The sequence below is a fragment of the Chiloscyllium plagiosum genome, unplaced genomic scaffold (genome assembly GCF_037043375.1).
Source record: "Chiloscyllium plagiosum isolate Xiang-an unplaced genomic scaffold, Cpla_swu_hap1 HiC_scaffold_22, whole genome shotgun sequence".
Taxonomy (NCBI): domain Eukaryota; kingdom Metazoa; phylum Chordata; class Chondrichthyes; order Orectolobiformes; family Hemiscylliidae; genus Chiloscyllium; species Chiloscyllium plagiosum.
Window position 1 is genome coordinate 2,072,232 of NW_028270160.1, and position 18,220 is coordinate 2,090,451.

General features: G+C 45.2%; 1 protein-coding gene and 1 long non-coding RNA gene across 3 annotated transcripts in view; one reads left to right on the top strand and one right to left on the bottom strand.

Annotated features, from left to right (window-relative positions):
- LOC148145926 (uncharacterized) overlaps nt 1-15,766 on the top strand; it is a 34,690-nt gene extending 18,924 nt beyond the window's left edge. The window contains exons 2-3 of the long non-coding RNA XR_015760861.1: nt 9,543-9,656; nt 15,174-15,766. This is a non-coding gene — a long non-coding RNA (uncharacterized LOC148145926). The remainder of the gene's footprint in view (nt 1-9,542; nt 9,657-15,173) is intronic.
- rbm20 (RNA binding motif protein 20) overlaps nt 1-18,220 on the bottom strand; it is a 325,960-nt gene that overhangs the window by 64,526 nt on the left and 243,214 nt on the right. For both annotated transcript variants that reach the window (XM_043713177.2, XM_087998710.1), the window contains exons 2-5: nt 12,839-14,036; nt 8,441-8,502; nt 7,870-7,955; nt 7,104-7,189 (exon numbers count right to left, since the gene is read on the bottom strand). In XM_043713177.2, coding sequence (XP_043569112.2) covers nt 7,104-7,189; nt 7,870-7,955; nt 8,441-8,502; nt 12,839-14,036 — 1,432 coding nt within the window. The remainder of the gene's footprint in view (nt 1-7,103; nt 7,190-7,869; nt 7,956-8,440; nt 8,503-12,838; nt 14,037-18,220) is intronic.

Consider the following 18,220-nt stretch of genomic DNA (forward strand, 5'->3'; position numbering starts at 1 on the left):
TGGTCCACTCCATTTCTGATCCCAATAACATGTATCCTGGTGGTCAATAGCAGCACTCACTCACTGTCTCCAGTGACCAACCTGAAACTAGGCAGCAACTAATTCCTAAATTTACTTCAAACAAATATAACTTACTGTCAATAATATTCAGGTTTTGCAGCTACCTGAATTTTAATATTTAAGGGTGAGAAAAGTAAAGTTGACAAAGTACCAACGCTCAATCCCTATCCATAATCGAAGGACCATGTACACACAGGTCACTACCCAGTGTATATTACTGGTCAGACTCAAGCAATGATAGAAACTGGACAGATCATAAAAATAGCATCTGTCTCACTCTCTGTTTATGACCAGTGCAGAAAGAATGATGGAGTAATAAAAATGATACATTAAATTGCTTTATATAACTGCAGCTGTAAATAACAGGTTATTTGACAATTGGCATGACAAATGTTTATATAAATAGGATGATGATGATGCAGTTCTTGTTTTATTTAATACTTGGCAGGTAAATCAAAATGCGTTAATAAATAAATTATCTGTGTACATGAAAATGATGATTAGATTTAGGATGACATGTATGAATTTGTGAGTAATTTATTTCTAAACCAGAGGCTGTCCTGAGTATTATTTTTAAACGATGTGGAGGCACTGGTGTGGACTGGGGTAGACAAGGTCAGAAGTCAGATGACACCAGATTATAGTCCAACAGGTTTATTTGAAATCACAAGCTGTTGGTGAACTGCTCCTTCATCCAGGTGCGCTTCCTCCACCTTACCTGATAAAACAACAGTGTTCCGAAAGCTTGTGATTTCAATAAACCCACTGGACCACAACCTGATGTCGAGTGACTTCTGACCTTGTTATTTTTAATGGGCATATGCAGAAACATGAGGCTCGATCTGGGATTGGGTATGGTTTCCAGAAATCCCCAAAGTAACAGCTGGTCTGGTCCCGAGTGGGGATTGGGAACTCTGAGACACTAATGGCAGGTGGGGTCTGCACCCACCCTGTCCCCAGCCCGTCCCCACTGCCAGCCCTAACTCCTAACTAAGGGGCTGTGACCAGGGATTCCTGAAGAAGGGCCTGTGCCCGAAACGTCGAATCTCCTGTTCCCTGGATGCTGCCTGACCTGCTGTGCTGTTCCAGCAATAAAGTTTCAACTTTGATCTCCAGCATCTGCAGACCTCACTTTCTCCCCGGGCTGTGACCATTGTCAGGCCTCGAAGTGGAATTGCAGTGGGTAAGTGTTTATGAAGCAGTACGGTCTATCACCTCAAGGTGGGGTTGCCGAGCAACTGCTGACCCTACGGGATATCAGGGTGGATGACCAAACTACTCACTTTTTCAGTAGGAGAGAGATTCAGGCAGGTTTGGGCAGGTTTAGGAAGGTTTTTATTGGATAGGCTGGAATTTTCCCAGGAATGGCATTCACAGACAGATCACCACCCAGCTCCCCCTCTTTAACCCAGGAAAGAACTGCACATTTCTGGCGGGAGAATCCATTCAGGACTTCCTCGGAAACACGGAGTCTCGTGTAGTTCTCCACGTTCTCTCAAAGCTCAGAACGGAGAGGAGAAGGCAAACCAGTCAACTACCTTCCCAGCAATCATTGCCATATTCTGTAAGGTCAGAGAGAGTCACAGTGAGAGCTGCTGGGGGAGTATACCAAGGAGGTAAAGTGCCAGGTGGATAGGGGTAGGACACCAGGAAAGAAGCTGGCTTGGTGATTGCTGTTGGTAGAAGCTGGGTATCAGGGAGGTCAGGTGCCAGGTGAATAAGGGTAAGGTACCAGGTAGTTAGGGTGCCACGGAGTGATGGAGTATTGAGGGTAAAGAGAGATACTGGATCTGGCAGGAGTTTGGTGGGGGTGGGGAGGAGGGGGCTTTGGTTGTGGCATCAAGTTGCATAGGCCAGCAGATGGTGGAGGAGAGTCAGTGTCAATCCTGACAACAGGGGCAAAAGGGGCTGTGAGTCTGAAGAATGTGGGGGTGGGGGTGGGGGTAGGGTTCAAATGTTCTTTCTTTCACCTTTATGTGATTGTTGTACTGCCCTGGTGGGTAATGCTTATAATTAGTTCCTTGTCAAAAGGGGGATTTAGGGAGTCATAGGGTTATATTGCACGGAAACAGATCCTTTAGTTCAGCTCATCTGCACTGATCAGATATCCTAATCTGACCAAATCCCATTTGCCAGCACTTGGCCTATATCCCTCCAAACCCTTCCTATTCATAAACCCACCCAGATGCCTTTTAAATGTTGTAATTGTACGAGCCTCCACCACTTCCTCTGGTATCTCATCCATACATGTACCACGCTCTGAGAGAAAAGGTTGCCCCTTAGGTCTCTTTTATATCTTTCCCCTCTCACCCTAAACCTATGCCCTCTAGTTCTGGATTTCCCCACTCCAGGGTAAAGACCTTGTCTATTTATCCTACCTATGCCCCTCATGACTTTATAAACCTCTAAAAGGCCACTCCTCAGCCTCTGATGTTCCAGGGAAAACAACCTCTCCCTGTAGCTCAACCCCTTCCATCCCAGCAACATCCTTGTAAATCCTTTCTGAACCCTCTCAAGTGTAACAACATCTTTCCTACAGCAGGGAGACCAGAACTGACTACAGTATTCTAAAAGTGACCTAACCAATGTCCTGTACAGCTGCAACATGGCCTCCCAACTCCTGTACTCAATGCACTGACCAATAAAGGAGAGCAGACCAAATACCTTCTTCACTGCCCTGCCACCTGCGACTCCACTTCCAAGGAGCAATACACCTGCACTCCAAGGTCTCCTTGTTCAGCAATATTCCCCAGGGCCCTACCATTAAGTGTATAAGTCCTACCCTGATTTGTCTTACCTAAATACAGCACCTTGCCCATCTGATCAAATTCCTGTTCTATTCGGAGATAACCTTCTTCACTGTCTATTCCACCATCAATTTTGGTGTCATCTGCAAACTTACTAACCATACCTACTATGTTCACATCCAAATCATTTATATAAATGATGAAAAGCAGTGCACCCAGCACTGATCCTTGTGGCACTCCACTGGTCACAGGCCTCCAGTCTGAAAACCAACCCTCCACCACTACCCTCTATCCTCTACCTTTAAAGTAATTTTGTATCAAAATCGCTAGTTCTCCCTGTATTCTATGTGATCTAACCTTGCTAACCAGCCTCCCCTGTGGAACATTGTCAAACACCTTGCTGAAATTCATATAGACAATGTCCATCGCTCTGCCTTCATCAATCCTCTGTGTCACGTCTTCAAAAAACTCAATCAAGTTTGTGAGACATGATCTCCCACACACAAAGCCATGCTGACTATCCATAATCAGTCCTTGCCTTTCCAAATATATGTAAATCCTGTCCCTCAGAATCCCCTCCAACAACCTACCCACCACCGATGTCAGGATCACTGGACTATAGTTCCCTGGTTTCTCCGAACCATCTATCTTAAATAGTGGCACCACATTAACTGCCCTCTAGTCTCCCGGCATCTCACCTGTGGCTGTCAATGATGTAAATATCTCAGCAAAGGGCCCAGCAATCACTTCCCTAGTTTCCTACAATGCCCTGGGTTACACTTGTTCTGGTCCTGGGTATTTATCTACTTTTATGAGCTTAAGACGTCCAGCACCTTCTCTTCAGTAACATGGACACTTTTCAAGACATCACTCTTTATTTCCCCAAGTTCCCTAGCTTCCATGTCCTTCTTCACATTAAATATTGGTGCAAAATATTTGTTTCTCACTCATCTCCCGTGGTTCCACACATAGATGGCCACGTTGATTTTTAAGTGGCCCTATTCTCTCCCTAGTTACTTTTTTGCCCTCAATGTTTTTGTAGAATCTATTTGGATTCTCCTTAACCCTATCTCATGTCCCCTTTTTGCCATCCTGATTTCCATCTTGAGTATAATCCTACTGCCTTTACACTCCTGTAGGGATTCACACAAACCCAGCTCTTTGTACCTGACACATGTCTCCTTCTGTTCTCTGACTGGAGCCTCGATTTCTCTCATCATCCAGCATTCTCTGCATCTCGCAGCCTTCCCCTTCACACTAACAGGAACATTTATCTCAAACAAACAGGATTTAATGTTAGGATCAGAATGGTACTGGAAAAGCACAGCAGTTCAGGCAGCATCCGAGAAGCAGGAAAATTGACATTTCAGGCAAAAGCCCTCCATTAGGCCTGAAGGGCTCCGACCTGAAACATTGATTTTCCTGCTCCTCAGATGCTGCCTGACCTGCTGTGCTTTTCCAGCACCACACTAACCTAAGACTCTGGTTTCCAGCATCTGCACCCTCACTTTTGCCTAGGATTTAGTGTTAGGTTAATAACGAAAGGAAAGTCATTGTTAATGCTAGCCATTATTACACTAGTGATGCTGACCTATAGTCACTGTACTAGATAGTGGTAGAGTCCCTGTCTCTGGGACAGAAGGTCTGCATTCGAGTGCCCCCTGCTCCAGAGGAGTGTCATAAAGTGCGTGAACAAAGTCATTAAAAAATGTACAAAAGTTGGGTATTCCCTCGGTCGGTGAGAAGAGAAAATCCAGATAGAGGGGGGGAATAGACACTGCCGAGGGGGGGAATAGACACTGCCGAAGGGGGGTGTAGACACTGCCGAGGAGGGAGTAGACACTGCCAAGGGGGGAATAAACACTGCCGAGGGGGGAGTAGACACTGCTGAGGGAGGGAGTGGACATTGCCGAGGGGGGAATAGACACTGCTGAGGGAGGAGTGGACACTGCCTGGGGGGGGGATAGGCATTGCCGAGGGAGGAATAGCCACTGCCGAGGGGGGGAATAGACACTGCCGAGGGGGGGAAGAGGACACTGCTGAGGGGGGGAATAGACACAGCTGAGGGAGGAGTGGACACTGCCTAGGGGGGGGAATAGACACTGCCGAGGGGGGGAGAGGACACTGGCGAGGGGGGAATAGACACTGCCGAGGGGGGGAGAGGACACTGGCGAGGGGGGAATAGACACTGCCGAGGGGGGGAATAGACACAGCTGAGGGAGGAGTGGACACTGCCTAGGGGGGGGATAGGCATTGCCGAGGGAGGAATAGCCACTGCCGAGGGGGGGAATAGACACTGCCGAGGGGGGGAAGAGGACACTGCTGAGGGGGGGAATAGACACAGCTGAGGGAGGAGTGGACACTGCCTAGGGGGGGGAATAGACACTGCCGAGGGGGGGAGAGGACACTGGCGAGGGGGGAATAGACACTGCCGAGGGGGGGAGAGGACACTGGCGAGGGGGGAATAGACACTGCCGAGGGGGGGAATAGACACAGCTGAGGGAGGAGTGGACACTGCCTAGGGGGGGGAATAGGCATTGCCGAGGGAGGAATAGCCACTGCCGAGGGGAGAAATAGACACTGCTGAGGGAGGGAGTGGACACTGCTGAGGGGGGGAATAGACACTGCTGAGGGAGGAGTGGACACTGCTGAGGGGGGGAATAGACACTGCTGAGGGAGGGAGTGGACACTGCTGAGGGGGGGAATAGACACTGCTGACGGAGGGAGTGGACACTGCTGAGGGGGGGAATAGACACTGCTGACGGAGGGAGTGGACACTGCTGAGGGGGGGAAGAGGACACTGCTGAGGGGGGAGTGGACACTGCTGAGGGGGGGAATAGACACTGCCGAGGGGGGGAGTGGACACTGCTGAGGGGGGGAATAGACACTGCTGAGGGAGGGAGTGGACACTGCTGAGGGGGGGAAGAGGACACTGCTGAGGGGGGAGTGGACACTGCTGAGGGGGGAGTGGACACTGCTGAGGGGGGAGTGGACACTGCTGAGGGGGGGAAGAGGACACTGCTGAGGGGGGAGTGGACACGGCCGAGGGGGGGAATAGACACTGCTGAGGGAGGGAGTGGACACTGCTGAGGGGGGGAATAGACACTGCTGAGGGAGGGAGTGGACACTGCTGAGGGGGGGAATAGACACTGCTGAGGGGGGAGTGGACACGGCCGAGGGGGGGAATAGACACTGCTGAGGGAGGGAGTGGACACTGCTGAGGGGGGGAATAGACACTGCTGAGGGAGGGAGTGGACACTGCTGAGGGGGGGAATAGACACTGCTGAGGGGGGAGTGGACACGGCCGAGGGGGGGAATAGACACTGCTGAGGGAGGGAGTGGACACTGCTGAGGGGGAAATAGACACTGCTGACGGAGGGAGTGGACACTGCTGAGGGGGGGAATAGACACTGCTGAGGGGGGAGTGGACACGGCCGAGGGGGGGAATAGACACTGCTGAGGGAGGGAGTGGACACTGCTGAGGGGGGGAATAGACACTGCTGCACATTCAACAATAAAACTGTTATAAATCCTCAGCAGCTTGAGCCTTCAGCCTCGTACTGTGACAGTGTGATATGTTTCAATGGGATGTACGATGTGTTACTGCACCTTTTCACCCAAAAACTTCCCCAAACTCCAACCAGCCCAGGATTCCCTGGGACGTTCCAAATTGTGGAAGCAATTACCCTGAATTCTGGAATCCTGTGAAAGTGTTTACAACGTGGAGCGTTTGGAGCGCTCTGACTCAGGTACCTGAACAGTGACCCAGGAAACATTAAACCATTAAAACCTACTTGAACTCCTGGGCACTTAGAAACCTGACCCTGCTTTTCCTTCAAAGTTGATGCTGTGCTGCAAGATTCCCAGATCAGTTAACGCTCCATGTTTCTAAGGAGGATCATGTTGAGGTCAGAAAGATGGAGCTTCAAGCCAGGTTAAGGAGCAAGTAGCTGAGGGATGACCTGCGAGTCATCACCTCTCCCCAGGAGGTCCAGCCCGTGCTCTAGCAGCTCAGAGGTTCACAAGTTCCGAATCGCCCAAGCTCAGCTCTAATCAGGAGGGCAACTTGAAGCACCCATCGTGCTCAGTAAAAAGCTCTTTAGTGAATGGAGCCAGTTCATTCTCACTGGAGGAGCCCAGCAAAATGATTGAATCATGGAACAAAAAGCTTTCTGAATACCTACCATCCTCTCGGATATAGCTTACTCAGCACTGTTCACGTTCGAGAATTTAAATAAACAAATAGAAAGGGAAGCTAAGGTGAATCGCATAATCGAGTAACGAGGAATGAACTACCTTTGACCCTGAGGGTGTGGAAGTGAATCCATGGCTTGGTTGGGAAAATGTCCTTAGTTGAGATTGATTATTGTCCGGTGGAAGGTCTGAAAGATAATGGACAATAACATGAAGCAAAATTATGGAGATCCTTCAAAATGCCACACAATATCTAGAGCAAATCTATAATGGTAAAACTTATGAACAATAAAGGACTGTGTTTATTGGTTGTGAACTAACTGAAATGAGACCAATTGCAGAATAATGTGATATAATTTCTGCTTGATAATCCCAAATTACTGTTCTCCCCTCTCCCCTCCTGCTCTGGAGCACTGTCCAGTAAAGACCCACCAATACTCTACCAGAGGGGGTTGCCATTTGATGGGAGTATCCACATTGAGATGTTTAAAATTATCTCAGTGATCAACGCAGCCAAACTAAGCTTGGATATTATACAGTGAATATAATAGCACTCACATTGTACAATTACAAAACTGCACAAACAGGGGCTACTGAACTTCAGACAGGTGACTTCATGTTGAGTGCTTTGTTGCACTTGTGTTCTCAATCCTACCATCAGACTCACTCACAACTAATCAGATATTTTCCACATTTTTCTCCGGCTTCAGTATTCAGGATTTATTATTAAAATCAACAGGGACCTATAATTAGCACAAACCAAGCAGAGTTAACATTCCAAATACTCTCAATTAGGTTTAACTTTAATGAGAGACATTACTTACTTTTTTCTGTAAAAAAAGGAGCATAACAGATTTAAATTGATTACCGGAAGGATTCAAAATCATATTGGATCCGCACAAATTGACTCCTCCATTTGTTGATCTTGTCAAATGTGTTAACCCAATGCCTGAACTGGGATTAAAATCAGAATTCACAGTTAAAATAAAGTGAAAACATCACAGTCAGAATAGCAGGAAAACAGATCCATCTAGATAACCACTTCACAGCCCACCTACTTCAGGAAGTATCGAGGGTCCTGGTCAGGATGGGATGTATTTGATGGGAATAACCTGATAGATTTCCTGGACTGTCCTGAGAAAAATGCAGACGGCTAATACTTTGGAATTGTATAGAACAAAAGTGTTTGGAAATCAGTAGCAATCTGATTTGTTATTTGATAATAGAACACAAGTATTGCTGTAACAATACACATTTGTTGAAACTTTTCATGTTGCAGACGTCAGGACAATTTGATAAGCGAGGAAATCAGCAATCACGCTGCACGAGAGGAGAATGCGGATTGGTTAGCAAGTGGATTCTCACACAGTAAAAAATATTAGCAATTATTGTTCGTTTTTCTTCGCCCACAAAGCAAACTATCAGGAATGGTTACTCACTTTTCAGAGAAGAGGGTACAGTTCTGGATGTGATGCTTTCCATTCACATGATGTTCCCAATCCTGCCCGAGAAAAGGAGAAGCAGATGTATAAACTGCTGATTGGACAGTTCTGTGGAACTTTATTAAAATGCCCCAAAGTGTAACCTAGCTTGAGATTTGTTTTGCAATTGTAACATTGGGTTACTTTACAATCTGAGTCAGGTTTCTCTCACAGGGTGAGAAGCTGTCAGTTCTGATGAGAGCAGTCAAGAAGCTGGTGCTGACAGAGTCTGAGCAAAGAAAGAGTTTGGCTGATTTGGAAACAGCATGGGAATTATAGCCCACACAGCTTTGTTTGGGATGAAGGTTTTGGGGCAAGCCGGCGAGGTTCTAGTAGAGACTAGTGATATTTCAGAGGCGGGATGTTGGAGCTCTGGATTGGTTTATGGGTTTTGTTGGATTAATCGTAAAAGGACATCGAAGAATATTAAAATCAGAAGACACGTTCTGTTATAAAATAACAATTGTCTGTCACATGGTTCACAGAGTGTACCAATGTGGCATTGTTGTTATTGTCTCCACATTTTCAAATGCCTTTTTGTCCTTTTACCTCTTTCTCGTTATCTATGGAATTTGGAAGTGTTTTCTCTTGCTGGTTTCTCCAAATGAGAGGAGAAAGAAATGTATAAACAGTAACTGGTCACCCATTGTGTGAGATGATTAAATCCTCATCATTTCATTGTCTTTGCTCCCCATTCCTTCTCCTTTCCTGAACCTGTCAGAACCAACACCCAAGATACACAACATCATGATCCTACTGCTCTCCCCGCCAACACAAGGGCCTGAGGACATCAAAAAGCTGCTGAGTTCTCAGGAGGTGTCAAACTAGCAAAACAGATCATTTATTTCATTAGGTACTTGTGAGAGTTGGCTGCGTAGGAATGTGTTCCTGTGTTCCCCGAAACATTAGGAGAACAATAGAGACCTAGGCTTATTATGATGCAGACAGAGGTGGTTAGGCACACTAAGGTCAGCCTGGCTGCTTGAGGACTGTTCCCATCATTCACACTCCATCCCCATAGCCCAACCAATTCACTTTGTCTTTTATTATTCATTCACAGGATGAGGGCATCACTGGCTGGGCCAGCATTTATTGCCCATCCCTAATTACCCAGAGGGCAGTTAAGAGTCAACCCCATTGCTGTGGGTCAGGAGTCACATGTAGGCCAGACCAGGTAAGGACGACAGTTTCTTTCCCTGAAGGACATTAGTGAACCAGATGGGGTTTTTTTTGACAATCTACAATAGTTTCATAGTCATCATTAGACCCTTAATTCCAGATTTTTATTGAATTTAAATTATTCCATCTGTCGTGGTGGGAGTTGAGCCCAGGTCCCTAGAACATTACCTGAGTCTCTGGATTAACAGTCCAGTGATAATACACGAGACCATTGCCTCCTCTCTCACTTGCCTCTCCAATTTCTCTTTGAAATAATTCCAAAACTTTGCTTTCAGCATCATTACCACTGAATTCATCCTTCTTCCCATCTCCCCTGTATCTCTTGCTTCATACCTCAAATCTATGTCACCCAGTCTGTGAATTATTAGCTAATGGATTCGTTTTTCCTTGTCTACCTGATCTAAACTGGTCACAATCTTGTGTGTCAATGTCAGACTTCAAGTTCCAGGAATATGAAAATTGGTTCATAAATGTATGATTTGTTAGTTAAAGATCACAGAGTGCTGGCTAAAAGAATGTATAACTGCCAACAGAACCTTTTCCACCTGGACTGCAAATGGGTTTGAGGATGGGACTCGGTTTTGTCTGCCCCCATGCTGGTATTGCCTGTCAGCACTTCCTGTGTAGGCCCTCAAACCAAATCCAAAATTGGCTGAGAGGCAGGAAGTAGCATGTGATAGTAAAGGGATGCTTCTGTGAGTGGAAGTCTGTTTCCAGTGGGATTCTGTAGCATTGCTGCTGATCCCCTTGCTGTTTGTGGTGCACATTAATGATAGGGACTTAAACGTAGAAGGTATGATCAAGAAGGTCACAGATAACATGAAAATTGGTAGCATAGTAAATAGAGAAGAGGATAGATGTAAACTGCAGGAGGATTTAAATGGACTCATGAGGTAGGCACAGTATGGAATGGAATTCAGTCTGGAAAGGTGAGAGATAATTCACTTGGGCAGGCAGACAAAGCAAGGGATTCCACTATAAAGGGTAGGACCCTGGAAACGACTGAATATCAGGGGGACCTCAGTGTGCACATCCACAGATCCCTGAAGGTAGCAAGACAGGTAGATAAAGTAGGAGAAAGTGAGGACTCCTGCTCCTTGGATGCTGCCTGACCTGCTGCACTTTTCCAGCAACACATTTTCAGGTAGATAAAGTAGTAAAGAAGGTACATGGGATTCTTGCCTTTGTTAGCTGAGGCATAGAGTTGAAGAGCAGTTAGGTATAACATGCTGGTTAGGACACAGTTGGAGGGTTGTGTGCAGTTCTGGCCATTACATTATAGTGAAGATGTTTGTGAGTTAGAGAGGGTACAGAGGAGATTTGCCAGGATGCTGCCTGGGCTGGAGAACCTGAGCAATAGGGAAATGCTGGGATTGGACCAGCAAGAGAGAAGGAAGCAGATGAAGGTGTATTCGATAATGAGGGGCAGATTATTAATACAGGTTACATTCAAAGCTGCATTTTTAAAGCACATTCAGTTCCAGTTATAGAGACTTCCTTTTCTAGATATTTGAATTATCATGATTATTCTTTTAAAACAAATTTAAGGCTAAATAAAACTGTTTAATGCATATTCAAAGTCAATTTCTAATTTAAAGCTGCAACACCCCTTTCTCTCAATCAAACTATAATCTTTCCCCAGAGCTAGTGAACAATTCCGAATTAGTGCAAAGGGATCTTCCTCATGTGGAAATTGTCATGTGGAAATCTTAGCATTGAGTCATTTACTGGTCAGTTTGCTTGCTTTATCTTTGGGTTTTGATGATGGTAGATGGTGAATTAAGTTATTATTTAGGACTCAACAGTTAGAAACTAAATGGAAAAACATTGAGAAATTGTATTTGACAACGAATTAGTCATTAACAATGTGACTCAGTTACTTAAGCAAGATGGTGTAAAATCAGAAAATTCGATGGGTCGAAGGGCCATATGCTGAAAGCTTATAACTCGAAATCAAGCAACTTGATAGCTTAATGTGGGCATGAGTTTTTCGGTGAGATGCAAGTGGGGTGGTGGAGGGGTGTAATGGCTCAATGACGTTTGGACTCAGAATGAATCTTGCTGTTTCTCTGTTCTTCTGTTACCCATTTTTATACTTATTTGTGAACACTCAGACACAAAACTTTCAAAGGTTGTCAATATCTCAAATATTGGACAATAAAATTCTGTCACATAAAACCAATAATGTACTTACCCAAAGCCAGACTTCTTTGGTTACTTATAATTTTCAAATATATTTATTTTGCCCACTCAAGAAAATCATACTTTTCATTTTATGTCAGTTGGAGCTCTGAGGCAAAGTCACGTACCATGCTTTTCATGACCAATTGTGATGAGCATTAAAACAGTTTTCATGCTGGAACACAAGATAAAGGCACTAACAAATAAATATGTTGTGTATTTAATTTTGGAAGCATGAATTAAATCTAACTACCCACTCTTCTTTTGACAAAATCAATTCCATCTTCCCATTTTCTCCTCCTCTGTTTCAGAAACACAATTTTTATTTCAATCCACTTCAGTGACTTTTTCTCAGGTTTAACCTAATTTCTCTTCTTAAACGTAACTCTGCAATTCTTGTCTTGCAGTGCTGCTGTTTTGGACATAAACAATTTACTTGATTCACTTTGCCAATTCTTTTCTTAATCTTATTTCAACAGAAATTGAAAATGATAATGAATTACAATGAATGTAAATTTATGATGGCTTTAATGGATAATTAACGAATATTTGCCACAATGTTTCTCACCACCGCAGAAACTCTATTTCATTACTTGTGTTCCTCGAGCTGCAAATGAAACATTAAACCTTTGTTGTTCCTGTGTTACTGAGAAAGAGACAGAATATTATCAAAAGAACTGTATCTGTGGTCAGGTAAGAGTAGTGAAGTATTCCTGATGGTGCTTGATAATTTTTAGAGACTAAAATGTATGTTCACAAAATGTTACTTCAGTGGGTTTAAAGAAGAAGGAATCTGAACATATTTGTAAATCGACTCTGCCCAGAAGTAGTACCCACCTCAGTGGCACACATTCTCAACAGGTTCAAGATAATAAGAAGATCTCCCGTGGGAATAAGACATGTTCTCATTAAAGCTACACCACCCACGGATTTTTCAGGCCCATCTCCAACACGTGTAACAACATTGGCTACAGCTATGCTAAAAAAAGAACCCACCTTTAGGTTAAAGACTTTCTTGTCACATATTGAGCAGATGTGGGGCAGCTGCGAGGGCACTAAGCCATGGAAGTCATTCAGTTCATGAGGCAGGATGTGTCTGTCTGGGACCTGTAGGTGGAAGGTGCTGTGCAGTTGCTTGTCACTTTGATTGAACTGGGCACCTGTGAAGTTCTGACTGTTCTGGTTGAACCTGTCAAAAGGAGATGGGCAGCCAATATTGACCTTTCCTTCAGACGTTGGCTCCTCTGGGTTATACAGGTCATTTCTCATTTGCAATTGTTGACTTTTCGATGACCACAGATTTGATGCCTGAGCTGTAAACTCAGGCCTGTTGGGATGGAGGAATTGTGAAGTGGTCTGCCATTGATCGGATGCCCAGGTGACTGGATTCTGGGAATTTCCAGTCGGGTTGACTTGATGAGGACCCTCGGGTTTCTGTGGGAAGCCACAAGTATTCATTTCTCCTGAATAACCTGGAGCCTGCACTCGACACATGGGCTGTCCTTGTGAAGTCTGGAAATCTCGCTGAAAACCAGAGTGCTGTCCTTTAACCGGATTCCCTGAGGCAAGGTTAGCAGAAAGTACATTGGCCATATCTCCAGTGAAACCAAACTGATGAAATCCCTGAGCGCAGATTGCCTCACCTTGCATTGACTTATTGGAGAAATCTCCAGTATATTCAGAAAAGCCACCAGGAGGGTGTGAGGAGACAGTCTTGCTCAGATTTATAACTGCAGCTGGATGCGTAGATGGCTGTGAGACTATTCCTGCAAAAGGACTCAGTCCGATTGGGCCTGCACTTTGAGGCTGTAAGTTTCCACCTTGGCCGATGCCTCCTGCCACCAAAGGGGGTAATCCCGGAGTTTGTGACGGGTAAGAGAGTCCACCAGGTGGCATCCCAGGGGCTGGAATGCCAGGCCCAAGCTGTGGAGTTCCAGCTTGTCCGTGAGTAGCATTGATCAGTGATGGGGACCTTAATGTGTTAAATAGTGGCTGGGACATAGCAACTTTGTTGAGGACCTGACTCAGGACAGTGGCAGCAGCTGTGTTACTGTTCACAGCTGACTGAGCGAATTTGAGCCGCTGTAGAGTGAGCTGAGCCTGGAGTTGAGCGAGCTGGACACTGGCAGCAGATGGCAGGATAGGGTTTGGTGTGTTGATGGAGAAAGGATTCTTATCCAAGGTCTTCACAGAACTGCAATCAAAAGGCAATTCTATTAGCAACAATGAAACAACGACAGCTCAGCCTTAGATTATAGAGCAGTATCTCGCAGCTGACTCCTGCTGGTCACTGTTGTGCACAATCTAGACTTACAGGGTATCTCATCAATCAAAGACCTCGTCAACCTCTCCCCTTTTAAGGCAAACACTGTCAAACCAATTTATCACAGAGGGTGGAGTTTACAGGCACGTGGACAACTCATTCAGACAACAGTAAGGTTCTAAATTAAACTAACAATTTCATGTGTGAAATATATATACATCGGATATTAATCATATTCCTCCTTATCAAGTACCTTGGAATATTCTGGGAATTAAGGGACTCAGACCCTTGTTGATCTTGAGAAGCAGCTGGCCATAGAATTTCAAAGTGTTTTGATTCAACACTAATTAATGAAATTTCTCCTCTAGGCCTTACAGAGTTTAAAATATATTTCATTCTCATGGTCATTTTGAATGTGGAGCCACGGTGCTGTAAAGGGTGGCTGTAGTTACATAGAATTTACATCAAAGTTACACCATAATCCTTTATTCCTTTCCCCCTTTTGTACATATCGAACTTCCCCTTAAACATACTAATTAACCCCTGGTGAGAGAGGCTGCTGAAAACACAACAGATTTATTTAGGAGTTCTGTCCCTCTTCCCAACACACACAATGGAAGCACATTCCCTCGGCCTAACTTATTGCATAACCTTAACTACATTCGCATTTTACTAGAAATGGAGGGAGTGTATGCTTCATGTAATCAAATTGGTGCCACTCATGAGGCTGATCTGTTCTGGGTGGTACTGAGCTTCTGCAGTGTTGTTGGAGCTGCCCTCATCCAGGCAAGTGGAGGGTATTTCATTAGACACCTAAACTGTGCTCCTCCATTTCTAGGATTTGGCAAGTCAGAGGTAAGTTAGTCATCACAAGATATCCAGGCTCTTGTAGCCACTGCATTTCAAAGTTTCAGTTTATTCACTCTGATGACCTTGGGGTGTCGGTAGTCAAGGATTTTGGGTGATGGTCATATCAAGAAGTGATAGATTTTCTGTCATTGGAGATGGTGATTGCTTGGTACAACAGTTGGAACATGTGTAGCTCAATTTTCCTTGTCATTTCTCCAGGTCGCGTGTGTTGGCATGGACTATTCCAGTGTCTCGGGAATGGTAGTGAACATCAGTGAACACCCCCACTTCTGAATGTCATTAATGAAGCAGCTGAGGATAATTGAGCCTGAAGGATAAGATGATTCTCTGCTGTAGGATCCACGGGTTAAAGATGCAGCACTGTCCTTTATAAGGGGCTAATGTAAAACCAAACACCACAGTGTAGGAATACAGAGAGGGAATGAATAGCCTGAAGAGAACTCTCTGGATTCCACAGTCACTTATTACTGACACTCTTTGTGAAATACGGACGTATCCCGGTCCAAATTGATTGTCTTTATAATTCCTGAGTAATTTCCACTGGGAATTTCCCAATGCCTCAAGAAATGTTTGGACAAATTAGAAAACAGAATCAGAGTACATCCATGAATTTCCAAAGATTGTATGCTAAACTACCACAAGGCTTTTCATTCCAATAACAGCAGCAACACTGAACTCTGCAATACCCCAGCTTTGTTTTACTCTACTCCTGTTCCTGATGGGATTAACTCAATCATATTGATGCTGGGAAATTTCAAGCTCCAGGAAACAGCTGTCCCAGGATTGCAATCAGGTCAGCTTGGTGAGGACACTGAAAGGGAGGGACTGCTGCGTCTCCCTGGGGTGGGGGGAAAAGGTTCAGATGGAGCAGTTCCAGCAGATGGAAGGAGCTGCCGTGGGCTGGAGGCTGGGGCATCAGGCAAGGGAAGGTGGTGGAGACAGTGAGAGAGCTGCAGCTACATTCCAGCAGGGAAAGGTATGAGAGGGATCTGCTATTACCAAGGGGTCCCAATGTTTTCAGGAAATTTATTGGAGATGATGCTGGTGATGAGCCAGACAAGAAACAAAGAAAGCCAAAGACCGAGGATAACAGAGGATTTTATTATCACCTGGACTGAGGAGAGCAGGTATCCTGGAGTGTCTGAGACCTGGAGCGTTATAGCAACAGCTTGGAGAGCCTGCCTCAGCATTAGTTTGCAGAATGAAGAGGACAGTATCACTGTCAAACTGGACCCTCAGAGACTGAATTCCTTTTGCTGTTCATGAGGGTGATCAGCCTTGCAGTGTGACCACAAGATTCACCTAAATAACTTTGTGACCATGAGGTGAGACTCGCACATCTCTGAGGAAGCTGAGGGCTTTCTCTTTCTGTTTCACTGCTTTGATGTGGAAAGGTTGGAGCTCACAGTCCGGATGCTGTAACGGAATTGTGTGGGGGTTGCAGGGGTAGCACAGGTCAAATGAAGGATCAGCTGTTGTGGCCAATCCGAATGGAGCTGCCCTGAAGTATCAGGAAGCAGAAAAGTCCCGTTCTGAAGTCCCCCTCGCAGTGACAGGAACATGAAGAACAGTTAGGAATCTCTGCTGCTGATTCTTGGGCCACTCTCTGAGCCACCATCTTGAGGAGGGATTCAGCTGGAACCGGCAAGATGGGCAAACTCTCTGGTGTCGACACTTCCTGGTCAGGTGGGGCCTAACATGCATTCTCCTGTTTTCCACTTTCCCCTCCTCCAATGCAGTAATTTATGGTGGACCTTCAAGGCCCTTCATCTTTCACAAATGGATCTTTCATTACTCAGTTTCAGGGTGTTAGAAGTGAGGTCCAGGTTAGAATCACACGGCCATATGACCTTTCTCTTTCTGGGATTGATCCATAGGGATGGAAAATGAGCAGGAACCAAGTGAAGGACTCCAAGGAGAAGGCATTAATGGGTCATTCCCTTTCTCACTAGAATGTGGTGACCGAGCTGTTCAAGATCACCGTGGGCTCACAGACAGCTCATCTGTGATCCCTCCCTTACAGGGACTCAGAATGTTTTCTTTTCCCAACTGAAGATATACACAGCTACAAGATCATTCAGAAGGAAAGCCTTTGAAGATTCAAGACCATTATCATTGGCTTATGGTGCTAGCTGGTATATAACTGTATTCTCTTCAGTTGCCAAGGTGCCACGTGGAGATAATGCTATATCCTTTCATCCCAAATATTCCTCACCTGAATTTAAACCCTCATCAGTAGCATGATGACCTCAAATCCTGTAGAATGACAACTGTCAAAGGTTTCAGTGGGTCACATGATTACAAAATGGCTGCCTTCATCCTTTCAGCTGGGATTGACTCCTTTCCCCTGTCCTGCCCCCACCCAATCCAGAGGCAGGTTTTCAAAAGTAACTGGGTTCAATCAAACCCTTGTATTGAAGACAGTTGGCTGAGTTAGCAATGGTATAGGAACAGTTCAGAAACATGAAGTGAATTTCTACATCAATGAGGAGAATCCAAAGTCTATCTCATTAACTTCATATTCCACATTTCATCACTGGTCCAATGGGATGTTTAAATTATTTTCAACAGTGTGACAAGAAAGGACACATGTTGCTCTGACTGTGAGAATGGTTTGGCAATTTGAAGATTTAACCACAGAGTATTGATGGCCTAGCATATTTTCAAGTTGACCTCTCGGTATGTTGCTATTGTACAGATTCCTTTTCTTCATAGAATACATGTCAGGTGGGACTGTCAATCACCAGGCAGGATCACAAAGTGCTAATTTGGCAATGGTGCTGGAGTCACAAGTTCTGTCATCACATCAGTCCCTGCCAATATTTTTGCAAAGCCCACAGCTGTTACTACTCTAGTGTCAGAGGGTATCTGATCCTTCAATTGACCTGTGCTACCCCTGCAACCCCCACACAATTCCCAGCCATGTCCCCATCTGGACATACCTTCAATCAGGCAGATTCCAGCAGGACCCCTCTCTCCAGGATCTAAACAGGGCTCAGTGTAAAATCCAACGCCTCCTTTTGTGAATGTAACAACTCCACGGAACAGCAGGAGAGAAAATCCTCGAATCCATTATAAAGGGTGTAATTACTGGATAGTTAGAAAGTGTCAGCATGGAGATATGATCAGCCATGATCCGACTGAATGGTGCAGCTGGTTGGAGAGACTGATGGTCTTCTCCTGTCTCTATTTGTTATGGTCTTATGGAGGAGGAATCACATTTGACAAACCTGAGAGAGTTTCTT